This window comes from Cheilinus undulatus, linkage group 4 (genome assembly GCF_018320785.1).
Source record: "Cheilinus undulatus linkage group 4, ASM1832078v1, whole genome shotgun sequence".
In the NCBI taxonomy this organism is placed as follows: domain Eukaryota; kingdom Metazoa; phylum Chordata; class Actinopteri; order Labriformes; family Labridae; genus Cheilinus; species Cheilinus undulatus.
In genome coordinates this window covers 55,558,249-55,571,235 of record NC_054868.1, presented here as the reverse complement: position 1 = coordinate 55,571,235, position 12,987 = coordinate 55,558,249, and the positions used below count along the sequence as shown (strand labels likewise).

At 42.2% G+C, this 12,987-nt stretch overlaps 1 protein-coding gene across 3 annotated transcripts in view; it reads right to left on the bottom strand.

Annotated features, from left to right (window-relative positions):
- Positions 1 to 611: 611 nt before the first annotated feature.
- The window catches only part of zbtb45 (zinc finger and BTB domain containing 45), a 29,845-nt gene continuing 17,469 nt past the window's right edge, over positions 612 to 12,987 (bottom strand). For all 3 annotated transcript variants that reach the window (XM_041786372.1, XM_041786374.1, XM_041786373.1), the window contains exons 4-6: positions 9,620 to 9,760; positions 2,224 to 2,497; positions 612 to 2,123 (exon numbers count right to left, since the gene is read on the bottom strand). In XM_041786372.1, the coding sequence (XP_041642306.1) occupies positions 1,699 to 2,123; positions 2,224 to 2,497; positions 9,620 to 9,760 (840 nt within the window). In that variant the 3' untranslated portion in view covers positions 612 to 1,698. The remainder of the gene's footprint in view (positions 2,124 to 2,223; positions 2,498 to 9,619; positions 9,761 to 12,987) is intronic.

The following is a 12,987-nucleotide window of genomic DNA, read 5'->3' as shown; positions in this document are numbered from 1 at the left end:
CGAATTTTGCATTAATCGAGTTTTTTCTGTATGAATATAGCATGCACAGTTTCCAAACATGCTAACTGACATGTCTGGCTGCAAAATCTGCAAATGGTGCTTCCATGTTTGTGAGGTTTTTCTCAGGCATTTTTTCATCACCTCTGGACAAATTTTCATTCTGGTTGCATGAACTTTTGTTGGCTTGCTGCTGTTATGAAGAGGCTGCATGTTAAATGTGTGTACATTTTTGAGTGGAGAAACTGATCACAACATTTACAATCTCCTCTGTAACAAAGTTATTCTGGTACAATCTGCTTCTTCTTAAAGTTTTGGATATCAGTCTCGTTTAACTACATTTTAGTCTGCTATTCAGCCATTATCATGGGATAAACTTATTTTTAACAGAACACAAAAAATGCACGATCGGATTGTAAACAAGTCTAGTCCTGTTAGCTTGTTCTTGCACTTTTAAATAACTGATTTAACTTGCTTTTTAACTTGAATTCAGTGAATTGAATGTGAATAAACCCCAGCATCCCCCACCCTTCCTTCCCCATATTTTAACTTGCATCTCCGTGTCCCAATCCCCCCCGCATCCCACCCCTCCCTCACCTCCACCTAGAAACCCACTCCCAAACCCGTCACAAATTCCTAACCTCTTTGGTGACTCCCTGGTGTCGTTAAACAGGGTTCCTACGCATTCTGATTATAAATCAAGACTCCTTGTTCCCATACACTGATGCCTGGACATCTAAAGGCTTCCAGAAAGGCCACGCTGCTCTGAAGCTCATGATTAGCTGACTCAGCAACAGAACAGGACACGGCAAAAGGACTAAATCTGAAAGAGTAACCAAACCCCAGAGTTTAGGCTGAAAGGCGTCTATTCAGGAGGAATAAGACACATCTAGCCTCCACACTGCACAGTCTCTGCTGTGTTGATTATAAACAACAATGTCAAAATCATCCAAGGCAGTCTTATGACAAGCTACCTGAGTGTTGATAGAGACTCCTGTAGAAGACACGAGTTTGTATGATTTAAACCTCATTTGACGAAAATCATGGTTTATTTGGGATCTTGGTGAAAAAGAACTACACTACCCACAATCCCACAGTGCCAAAGCCCTGCAAACTTGGGCTGATAGAAGCTGGCACCCCATACATCACCTGCCTCCAGATCAGCAGATAGAGAAATTCAGCTGTAATAGTCAGGTTTCAACCTGTAGAGGGCAGTCATGCATATTTTTTTAATAAAAATTTGGGGTTTTAATAGTTTGTACTTTGATGTTGCGATCTGGACCCAAACTGATTACCAAATACTGAATCCACAGCTTTAACCTGACGTAACAAACTCATGGAACCACTCCCTAGGCCTGGGCCCTCCAGGTCTTTGAGTCTGAAAGCTATAAATCCCTCTATGTTTAGGTGATCTATAAAAGTGGTCTGGGGGTTTAGTTACTCTTTAAGGTGGCTGTCCTGGTTCTATTCATTTTAAAGACATATTCACATACTGTTTAAAACATCAGAAGTCTTCCTGATCCTGCATAGGAACCCTGACTGAAGGTGACGTTAAGCTAAAAACAATGAAAACCGAGAAGCGTTGTTCCAGCCAGAACAAAAGATCAACAAGGCTGTTAGGACCATAGAAGTGTTGGTTCACGGAATGGGCGTACTAACCTCCCCCCTCCTCCGTATCTCCCCCTTTCTCCCTCTCTCTCTCTAGGTGGAGGAAGCTCCGTGGCTGGGCATGTTGGCCATGCTGCCGACCATGCCAGCCGCGCCAGCCATACCTGAGGGTCCCCCCAGAGCGGGAGGACTGTGCTTGGTAGGTGAGGTCATGTCGGGCACACGCCCCTGGCCCTGGCCCTGAGGCTGAGCCTGGGGGTTGTGGTGGGCGTGCTGCAGGGCGTGGCGCTCCAGCAAGGTGCGGTGGGTGAAGGCCCGGTGGCACACGTTGCACTGGAAGGTGCGCTCCGCACGGTGGGTGCGCATGTGCACGTTGAGCGAGCTTTTCTGGGTGAAGCGCTTGCCGCACATGGAGCACTGGAAGGCCCTGACTCCAGTGTGCACCACCATGTGTTTGAGGAGGTAGTCACGCAGGGAGAAGGAGCGCCAGCAGATGGAGCACTGATGAGGTTTCTGACCTGGTGGGACGAGAAAGGAATGTTCACAAAAAGCAGAGCTGGATGTTAACCAGAGTTATTAAATCTATAAACCCATCATGGAGGAGTGGCCGTGTCTTACCGGAGTGGATGAACATGTGCTTGCTGTAGTTCTTCCTGGAACGTAAAGATTTGCCACAGTGCGTGCAGTCGAACGAGGTCTCGGATCCCTGGGAGGAAGGGGAGGGGCCCGCGGAGCAGGAGGATGTGGATGGAGGCGGAGCTGGGGTCATAGGCGCTGGGGGCGGTGCTTGCTGACTCGGCTCTGTCGCTGCCATGCTGTCAATCCCACCCATGGGCCCGCCCACATAGTAGGGAGCGGGCTGCGATTGGCTCACTGGGTACTGGAAAAGAAGCTGAAGGCCAAAGAAGACGTCAGATTAGAAAAACTGTAAAATAAAAGAACTGCCTATATTCTCACTGCTGGCTGCTGGACAAAAACCTCAACCTCCGTGCTCGGGTACTCGCTGTACCTGATGAATTAGTTATGAATGGAGTACCCATGTGCTGGGCATGTGTTGGACTAGAGCCTGCTGGTGGCCCACCTTGTTTTTGTGGTGTGCTGCTCGTCAGTATGCCACAGTTGAAGATGAAATTATCAGCCCCCCCAAGAAAATTTCATTTTTCAAGTATTTCCAAAGTGTTGTACAGAGCAGGGATCATCATCCAGACCCTGGAAATTTGGGGGAATTATTTGAGAAGCCCCTCAATGCAGTGTGCAACAGGGGGCGGAGCCCAACGTTGCCTTTCCCCTCTGATGAAACCTGTGGGGTAGGAGGAAAATAGCACTGAAAAAGATAGTTTGCAACCCACCAATAAAACAATACTTAGAAGTGCTAAATGGAACAATGACTATCTGACAAAATCATCATGATTGAAGGCTTAACAACAATATAAGGGGATTAGATTGACAATTTTATGTGATAAAAAATACGTTTTAATCAACTGAATAGTAAAAATCAGATTAATCTATCTGTGTGTTACACTCTATATATTATAAACTATAGTGTAATAGATTTTTGAAGATAAATGCTAACAACTTCAGTAAATGTTTTTGTTCATTAGTAGCAGATGTCTCTGGCTCTAGCTGGTTAGCCTGCTAGTTATCCTGAAGAGAATACAATGATTAAAGTCAAAGAAAATGCATGTTTGAACGTGACACATGTTGATGCCGTGTGTGGAGATGATAGCAACTAAAACATGAATTATATGCATATGTCTACAAAAAAAAGTATATGTAAATGTTTTATTTAAACCAGTATTTTCCATTCTGAATCATTCTCATAGTGTACAGTTTACTTCCTGGTTCTTAAAAGGGGACGTGATGACGTTGGTCAAAGGTGATGTTGATATAATGACGGACCAACCGTCTGATTGGACGACCATTTGAAAGTGGGTGATGCCCACCGCTCGGCAGTGGGCGATGTCAAACGCTCATTGGTCACCGCCCACTATTGCACATTGCATTGAGGGCTACTAGAATTATTGTGTTTCTATGTGCAAAATAAAAAAGACATTTTTAAAGGGGGGCTAATACTTTCGTCCTCATCTATATAGCTCTTTAAAGTCTACAATATAACGCCAGGTCACAGCATTCCACAATATGTAAGGCTACAGTGACCTTTAACCTCCAAAATCTAATCAGTTTCTGCACAAACCAGAGAAGATACAGTCTTGTGCGTAAATTTTAGGCATTTAAGGTGTAAAGGATTCATCGAGCCTTACATGTCACTACCCAGAGCCGGGGGGGGGGGGTCTCTTTAGTCTAGGCCTTTTCACCCCTGGTAATACACACAGAGGCTGTGGGCAGTTTTCAGGCCGCTGGGACATCCACAGCACAACCAGGGGGTTGTGGCAACCCAGCTACCCACCTGGACAGTACACTCGGCTGTGCTTACTCGCAACATCCACCCCTCATTCCACCCTAAAGGTGTGGATGTTGTTATTTTTTCAACACATTATTTTCCTATGCCCTGGTAACATGCAAGAACATCCAGGGCAGTACTGGGGTTGCGTCAATCCTTCTTCCCGCCTGATGATGCTCTGAAATCTACACCTTAACCTTAGTTTTTGGCCAAGCATGCCTTAAAGTTCTGCACAGTCCTGTATTTGTGTTTACAAGCAAGTGATGAAAATGAGGACCCATGACCTTGACCTTCAGTCGCCAAAATCCAATCAGATCAGCCTTGATGTGTAAAGTTTGAAGGAAGGAAATCTGTCAAAACACTTTGGAGATATTACGTTCATAACAGGATATCTCAAGGAGGGATGAAGGGAGTGCATCCCTATTTCAGTTACTCATGCTTTCTTACTCTGCTTTAGAAATGACAAAAAAGGTCAAATGTCAAAACATCTGTTGTTAATCCAATCAAATGATCCCTCTGTATAATAATCCCCTTTGCTGTTTTGTTTTTGATAATGCCAGGATGGTTTATCAGCAGATTCATTTACATTTAATGGTGATTTGTCTACTGTAGAAACGTTTATATTCAAGCCCTCCTGTGCATTTACATTTTCAAAAGCAACACGTCAGTCAATCAGGCCGTGTAGGCGGAGGTTTGGAGAAAAATACAGAAACAGTCCATCACATTAAAACTGAAGCCTGCCTTTTCATTGTTTCATTGTTCTGGGGTTTTTTTCTTTAATAGTGTTGCTGCATTGCGTCAAATTCTGCTTTCTAAAATTCACATCAACATTAAACATCCAGCTTTGAAATAAAAATGGCACATCTTTGTGTTTAACTACAGGGGAAGAGTGTTAAACATTCACAGAACTTTTTTATTTCTGCAGAAATTTATGGTTAACCTTTCTGCCTGACACTCTGTTAAACCAACAGGCAGACAACAAACTCGCTGTCTCTTTGCAAAAAGGCAAGCATACTTTTTCAAGCTATTCACATCTTAATTATTGAATCCTTAAAAAAAATAAATCCCATTGTTTTTCATTTCCATGCATACCTAAAACCAACAGTCTGATTTCAGTGCCCGTTCAAAACTATAGAAACCAAAATAGGAGCCAGTTTGGGGTTTTTAACACCTCATCACTCTCTAAGTTTGGCACATACACTGTCAATATTTCACTACAATTTCAGCAGCGTGCAGATGTTCACCTGCCATCTCTGATGGATTTTTCTTTTCCTGTCTGTGTACCTGTCCTTAGAAAAATGGTAAAGTCCCTGACCTATATGTACACAGATTCACTTCTCTACAGCAGCTTCTTTTCACCATTGATTTAAAGAGCTAAACTCACTGACCACTTCATTGGGTACACCTGTTCAGTTGCTCTTTAAAGCAAATATCCTTAGCTTTAAACTTTAATGAGCTGTCTGGCTCCGCCCCTGACCCCGCTCCTATCAGGAAATGGATGTGGCTTCATGGATTGAGCTCTCCTGATTGGAACTTTGGCTGTGTCCAAAACCATTCACTCATTCCCTATTCCCTATCCACTCTATAGTGAGCAGCATATAGTGGAATATATGGTGAACTCAACTGCAAAACACAAAAATGATTTCAGACACTCCTCCGGCCGCAAGCGATTACGTCATCGCCATCTCACAATTACAACATTTAGCAACAACGGCTCGTAAATTTCCTTGACAACGGCTGGGGATCAAAATTAATGGAAGAATTTCACTGAAAACTGATACTGAACGTAACGTATTTTCACAAAAAATACATATAGAGATAGATAAGTTTTGTGTCTTTGGTGACAAAATAAACATTTCTGTGTGCATTATCACTTATTTTTGCATAAAGATGATGGTCTCATGTCTTGTAATCACCATAGGAGGAAAAAAAAGTTACTTTTGAGTACTTAAAATTTTCCTACAGATTTGGTAAAACCAACAAACAAAACAGCATTTAAAAAGTTTTAATGTGTTCCTGTGCTCCATGATGGTAAATATTGCTGGGCCAATGAGCATCGCCTGTCCGCTACTTTTCACTATGCATTATGGGAAAGAATGAGTGCAATATATAGTGAATAGGGAGTGATTTCGGACACAGCCTTTCCTCCGAGTAGGGAGGGCCAGCCAAATCTGGGGGCGGGGCTAACTTCCCACATGACATCATAAGGGGAAAATCATATAGACAGGCAAGGGGCATATGTTTTTCCTAGAAAAGCCTGAGAAAGTGTATTTTGGCTTTTATGTGACCTTTAAATCCAGATGTGTATTAGCCTGTGGCCAAATGACAGAACACACTTTATCAATGTAGAGAACTATGCATTACTTTATAAATAGTCCTGATGTTAGTGTAGAGGCTGAGCACTCTGTCATTTCACCTACTGTGACCTGTGATGGTCCGTGCATAATAAAAGTGTGGTCAAGCGAGATGCAGAGAGAGAGTTAAAGAGGACTATAGTATATTAACTGATACTCACATGTAACATCATTTGGCCTACAGGCCTTTATTAAAGACCCTTGTATTTGAAGCAGTGCTCCTCTTAGATGTGCCAACCCCCTATATCGTACATATCTTAAGCGGACCTGTCGGTCAGTAGTTAGCTAAAGACCTATATGCATATGCTACTGATTGTATGAGGGAATGAAACTGCTAGATTTTACTCTGCACGACAAATATGGCATCCAAGTCGAGTTGCCACCTTTCAGGGGCGAGTAATTACAAGTTGAACCTCGTGCCTCGCACACTAACATACACACTTCTCCTATTCTGTCATCACACCTTTGCTGTGAGCCATGGGTGTAGCTAGGGATTTTGGACCCCCAGAAAGAATATTACACAGGCCCCCCTTTAACCTGCCAGCTAAGCAAAAAATGTTGCATCTTTTTTTTTTTTTTTTACAAATGTATGCATTTTAATGTATTTTTGAAGCACAATTTCCCCTTTTGTGAGCAATATTTTTACTATGGTTAAACTGAATTTCCTCGTATTATTTCATAGCCAGGACTACAACCTTTGGAATTTTTTAAGGGAGAAGCAGTGCCCCCCCCCCCCAATGTTTTTTACTCGAATACAAATTTCAGTCTGCTGACCGATTCATTTTGTCCCCTTTGGTTCAATAATGACAATATTGACTAAGAAAAAATAGATAAAAACACACTTTTCAAAGGGCCCCTCCCTGGGCCCGGGTAATCAGTATCCTTTTTCCATCCGGTGCTATGCCCCTGCTGTGAGGTCAAAAAAGAAGAACAAAGTTCCTTTAGCACATGCAACATATATATTGTACTTTGTATACTGCCTATCTGTGGTGCCGGTATAAACAAGGAAACATTGCAAAACCATTGGCGAACATGTCTGTATGTTAGACATTGAACATGTGGAAGGCTTTGTACTACTCCTTTGTGTTATTTTTTCTTTCTTCTTCTTTTATTTTTTTTACCCTGAACTATGGATCCCCCTGGGTCTGAAATAAAGAATTCGATTGATTGATATACAGCCTTGAAATAAAACCAATCCTTAACCCCTTAAGCACCAAAGTTGCAAATTTGCGACAAGCAACATTGCTGAATTAAACGGACTCTGGCTGCAAATGTGGTACCTAATGTTGTTACAACTTTACAACAGGAGATGGCGGACATGAGTTACTTCAATCCAAGCAGCATATGTGGACGTGTTTCTATTCAAAGTTTTGGAGAGAGAGAGTTTGAAGACACACCGCCGGTGGAGGAGACGAGGAAGTGGTAGAAGTGGTTGTAGTCGGAGCGTAAAAGAGAAAAAGAGAGCGAATTTTAGCGAAAATACTCACAATTTTGAGAGAAATAGTGGAATATTTACCCCTGTGACGATGACGTTCAGTCGTTCGGTGAGACCGAGACGTCAGAGCCACAGCGATTCCATGCGCCATGAGAGTCCACAAGCAGCACATACCGAAGCCGATGCTTTTCCTCACTGGGGCCGGGGTGGGGACATGGTGGGGGTTGCACGAACATTGACGGAGGTAGCGGGAATTAAAAAAACACCACGGAGGTAAGGGCAGATTTGATAGAAGCAGTGGCGGTGGAGGCCGCCTGGTGGCGTCAGAATATGCAAATTAGATGAGTGAATTTACTCCCACCACAAACTTTGGGTCATACTGAAGAGTTTTCTCATTTACAGTATGCCTTTATCTCTAACAATTTTCAAGCTACTGCCTTTTGAAATCTTGATATTAAAATTGAATATTTTCTTGAAGAAGCTGTGGCGTCCAAAGAGTTAAAGGGGACATATTATGCCAAAATCACTTTTCCCTGGCCTGTCCACAATCCTCTCAAGTACCAGAAAATCCATTCCCTCCCCACTCTCTTTCTCCACCTTTCAGAAAATGTGTGCGTAAACATGCCGTTCTCAGATTTGCCCCTCATGATGTCATGTGGGGAGTTAGCCCCACCCCCAGGTTCAGTTGGCCCTGCCCACTTGGAAGAAAGGTCCGCCCTCCTCTCCTCATCCCCTCTGCTGCCAGTTGAGAGGAGGATCAGGCCACATCCATTAAGCCACATACATTTCCTGAGAGGGGCGGAGTCAGACAGCTCATTAACATTTAAAGCCACAGAAACAGCTGGTTCTGAGCAGGGCTGAAACAGAGGGGTTTTTAGACATGCAGAAATCAATCCTGGAGTGTTTTTACAGCAACAAACGTCACAGGCATGTTTTGGGGGACCTCTGAGACCGATATAAACTTGTCTTAAAACAGTAAAATACGTCCCCTTTAAAAAGGTAACCCTCATCTGAAAATATATCAACATCAGTGATGCACAGTAGTGTATTTTTGCTCTGATGTGACTTTAAATGTTGTGGGTCTGTTTATTTATTTACTTGTGCATGCATCAGCTGATAATGACAGCCAAATTGTGCATACTGGCAGAAACGAACGTATCTACTGATACCGATATCATGCCGATAAAATTGTGCGTGCCTCATCAATGATCTTAAGAACTTCATGAATCATCCTGCTCCAACCGAAGAAATACGCTACTGTCTCATTATTAATGGATCTCTGCTGAGCCAAAGTCCACATCGATTGTTTATTTTCTCTTGGCATGGGATTCATGGCATGTGATATAAAACTTTTATAACCTTTGAGTCCAATATTTTCTTATTTGAGCTTCATCTTCAATAAAACACGCTCAAAAGACTGTTTTGAATCAATACCCCAATCGTAAAATGTTAGCATGAGCGCTGAGCTTTGAAAGAAATTTGGACTAAAATCTAAGAGCCAGCGACTACACATGACATAGATTTTCTTCTTACACATCCATGTTGGCGTATGCACAAAAAAAAGAAAGAAAAAAAATGAAATATTTAGTATTTGGATAATCTAGTGTGTGGAAAAGGCCTGAATTATTTAGAATAGGCTGCAGTGAGGGTTTATGGGAGCAGGCTGAGCAGAGGGCTGTGAGTTCAGAGTGGAGCGTGTTTGTTTTCCAACTGTAACACAAAACACACGAGCAGAACTCTGCCTCCTTTAAACTCTGCGGCCCGTCTGTAGAAGCAGATTTCATGTAATCACAGTGGATAACAGGAGCCGGAGAGAGCGCTGACCTGGTTGTTGATGGACTGTGTGGTTGGAGGGGGAGTCAGCGGTTTGTTGACCCGTCCTCGGGGGTTGAAAGCCATTGCCTGAGGAGGCTCGCTCTGGGGCCAGAAACTCTCAGAAAACACCCCCTGCTCATCATAGAAATCCTGAAAAACACACACAGACATATTTCAGTGTCAACACAAACACATCAGATCAAAAATAAAAGAGAACAGCATGAGTTTGGGTTTTTTAGATCAAGGATTTCCTAAAAAACAAGATCAAGTCTCATTTTTTTATCAGATCTTTTCAGAAACAACCTTCTCTGCCTGGTCTCACTTTCACTTTTAATTAGGGTGATATTGATGAGCAATCCTGTGTTCATGTTCTTTTAGCTGAAAGATGATTTTAAAAAAAAGCAAATCTGGGAGGTTTTTTTAATTAAAAGGAAACAATAAACAGTTAACACACTTGGGCTCCAGCCAGTTTTGTCAGCACAGAATTAAGTTTCAGTTAGTTTTCATTTCCTTTGTAAAGCTTAGTTTTTATTTAGTTTCAGTCAACTAAAATGGTTTCACACGTTAGTTTGAAATGATATTGAGGATGAATGATATTGGATTTTTTCCAGTATCCAATATGACGTTATTTACAGATTCACTCTAGCTGATGCAGATATTGATACCATTATTTAAATATGTTTTACATAACAAAAGATTCTGTCTTTTTAGCACAATTTAATGTTTGAGGATGAAAAAAAGAAAAAGATCTCAACTTTCATAGGTCTGTTGGTTTAGCTTAAAGCTCGTTTATGAGTATATATGGCTGAATTTTACTGTCAATATATGCTGATATTCACGGCCAAAATATGTATGAATATATATGAATGTAAATATCTGCAGAAATTTTGATATCTGCCAATATCAGGCCAATAATATCGTGCATCCCTAGTTAATTGGCAACAGGTCAGTTACATGACTGGGTATAAAAGGAGCATTCATTTCAGAAAAATAATCCTCAATGTAAAATTGCAAAGACTTTGAGTCTCCCTCCATGTACAGTCCATAATATCATCAACAGATTCAGAGAATCTGGAGAATTCTGAGAGCAAGGGACAGGCTGAAGGGGCCCTCAGGGTCCACTGCATTAAAAACAGGCATGATTCTGTAGTGAAATCACTGCATGGGCTCAGGAACATTCCAGAAATCATTGTCTGTCAACACAGTTGGCCGTGCCATCCACCAATGACAGTGAAAGCTGATCATGGAGAGAAGGATCCAGAAACACCGTGGTCCGTCTTCTCTGGACCAAAGCTCATTTAACATGGACTGAGGAAACATGGAAAACTGTTCTGTGGTCAGTAACAATGTTGTGTTTCATCATGGCTTCATTTCTGTGTCCATGCTGACATGTCAGGGCTTTCTGACTGTCCGCCATAACTCATGCATGTGAGCCCTTTTACACTGTTTTAGCAGACGTGTGCATCCACATACGTAGAATTTGTCACAGTTGAGATCTGTAGCAGGACTGAACTTTTGGTTTGTGCTTTTCAAAGTAAAAGCCCGGTCTCCTTGTGTGTCCAGAATGTTCTAGTTCTGAAAATTTTCCCAGCTGAAGGAAGGGCAAAGCTGAGACACAGAAAACACACCCAGTTTAGACGTCAAAATAGGGCCCCTGAGTAAAGAATCCAGTCCTCTCATGTTTACATATGTACAGGGCACATCCCTGATTATTTGCCTGACAAACATCTGCCAGCTGACGCAGGTTTAATTCAGATAGTTTTCATCTGTATATGTTTTCTGACATGCAAAGACAGGAAACCTTCCTACCAGGATGTCCACTGCAGAAACTTCTGTCTGGACTGATACTGAAATGGCGTTGGGGTATAGTTTGTGCAGCAGAGTCATTTCATTGATATTCTTTAACTAGATACAAGCCTCCATGTTTGCACTCTGTGAATCAGATCGCTATTTACAATTTGTTTTGGTCTCAAAGGTCCAATATCTTTTGAGGACCCTACATGAGGTAGTGTCTGCAACCCATGAAGCAGAGGAGATGGTGGAGAACTGGATTATAGAGGAAATCAAGTTTAAATTGGTTTACTGAGACTGTTTCTTGAAAAGCAGAAGCTTCATCGTCTCTCCAAAGTCATACCCGGGGAAAAGCCACATGAGAAAGAATCGGTAATCTGATAAATCATCTTTCAGCATCGGTTGGGCTCTGCATATATGCAAAAGCACATACATAGGAAAGATAAACCTGCACAGTGCGGTCCAACCAGTTGAGCTGCATTACTGTCAAACAGCGGTGAGTTTAAAAGTGTGGAGCATGTACAGCACAGTAGATAGTCTAAAGAGAAACACCAGCATGGGTGAAACTCATCTCACGCAAGACAGAGAACAAAATCCAACTTACTCTCTTTAGTCTGAGAGGCTGGTGGAGCTTCACTTTACCACAGACCCCACAGGAAGGACATGTATTAAAACAGGTGAACGTGCTATTTAATTTTGGGTTTTTTTTGGAACTTCTCTTCAGGCAGGAGTTCCAAGCTGGTTGGGCATCACCACCTCCTTTAGAGAAATCACAACCCAGATTTTGGAAAATGTGGACATGCACACAGACATCTTATTTCACTCCCTTTTCCCTCAGACAGCAGAGATATTTAGTAACTTATTGAAGAATTTCCTCATTATCTTGGGAAAACCAGCAGTTATAAAAATAAAAGGAGATAAACAGTCATTTTAACTCTAATTCACAGGAGAACCAAAAACATACAGCACTGCGCAGAACTTTAGGGCATGCTAAGAGGAAAACTAAGGCTGCAGAAAAGCGTACATGTGGCCAGTTAGCCACTGGGAGGATTGACGCAAGCCCGGTCGTGCTCTGGATGTCCTTGCATGTTACCAGGGGTATGGGAAAATATAACCAAGTCCACACCTTTAGGGTGGAGTAGGGCAGTGGTTCTCAAATGGTGTGGCAAGGCTCACTAGTGTGCCTTAAGGCAAGTCTAGGTGTGCCGTGGGAATTTGTACCATACGTTATTACTACAACTTTATGGCAAGAACTGTAACCAGGCCTGCCCACAGATCTGGACCCCTGAAAACCCCAGAGATAGGACCTCCCCAGTTAGGGTTTATTGATGATATCAGTGTGTGTATGTTGGATCAGTAGCATTGGTGCTAGCATCCTGGCCAACAGTTACCTTACTAAGAGATGAAAAGCATTGCAAGCTATTTTTGGGTTGAAATTATTAATTCATGCTACTTTTAACCAAGTAAACCAATTTTTCTACCCATTTTTGCCACTTCTTTTGACAACTTTAACCATGTTGCTGCTTTTTTTTAAAATCATTTTTCTCACTTATTACTACTTTCAACCAATTTTTGCCACTTCTTTT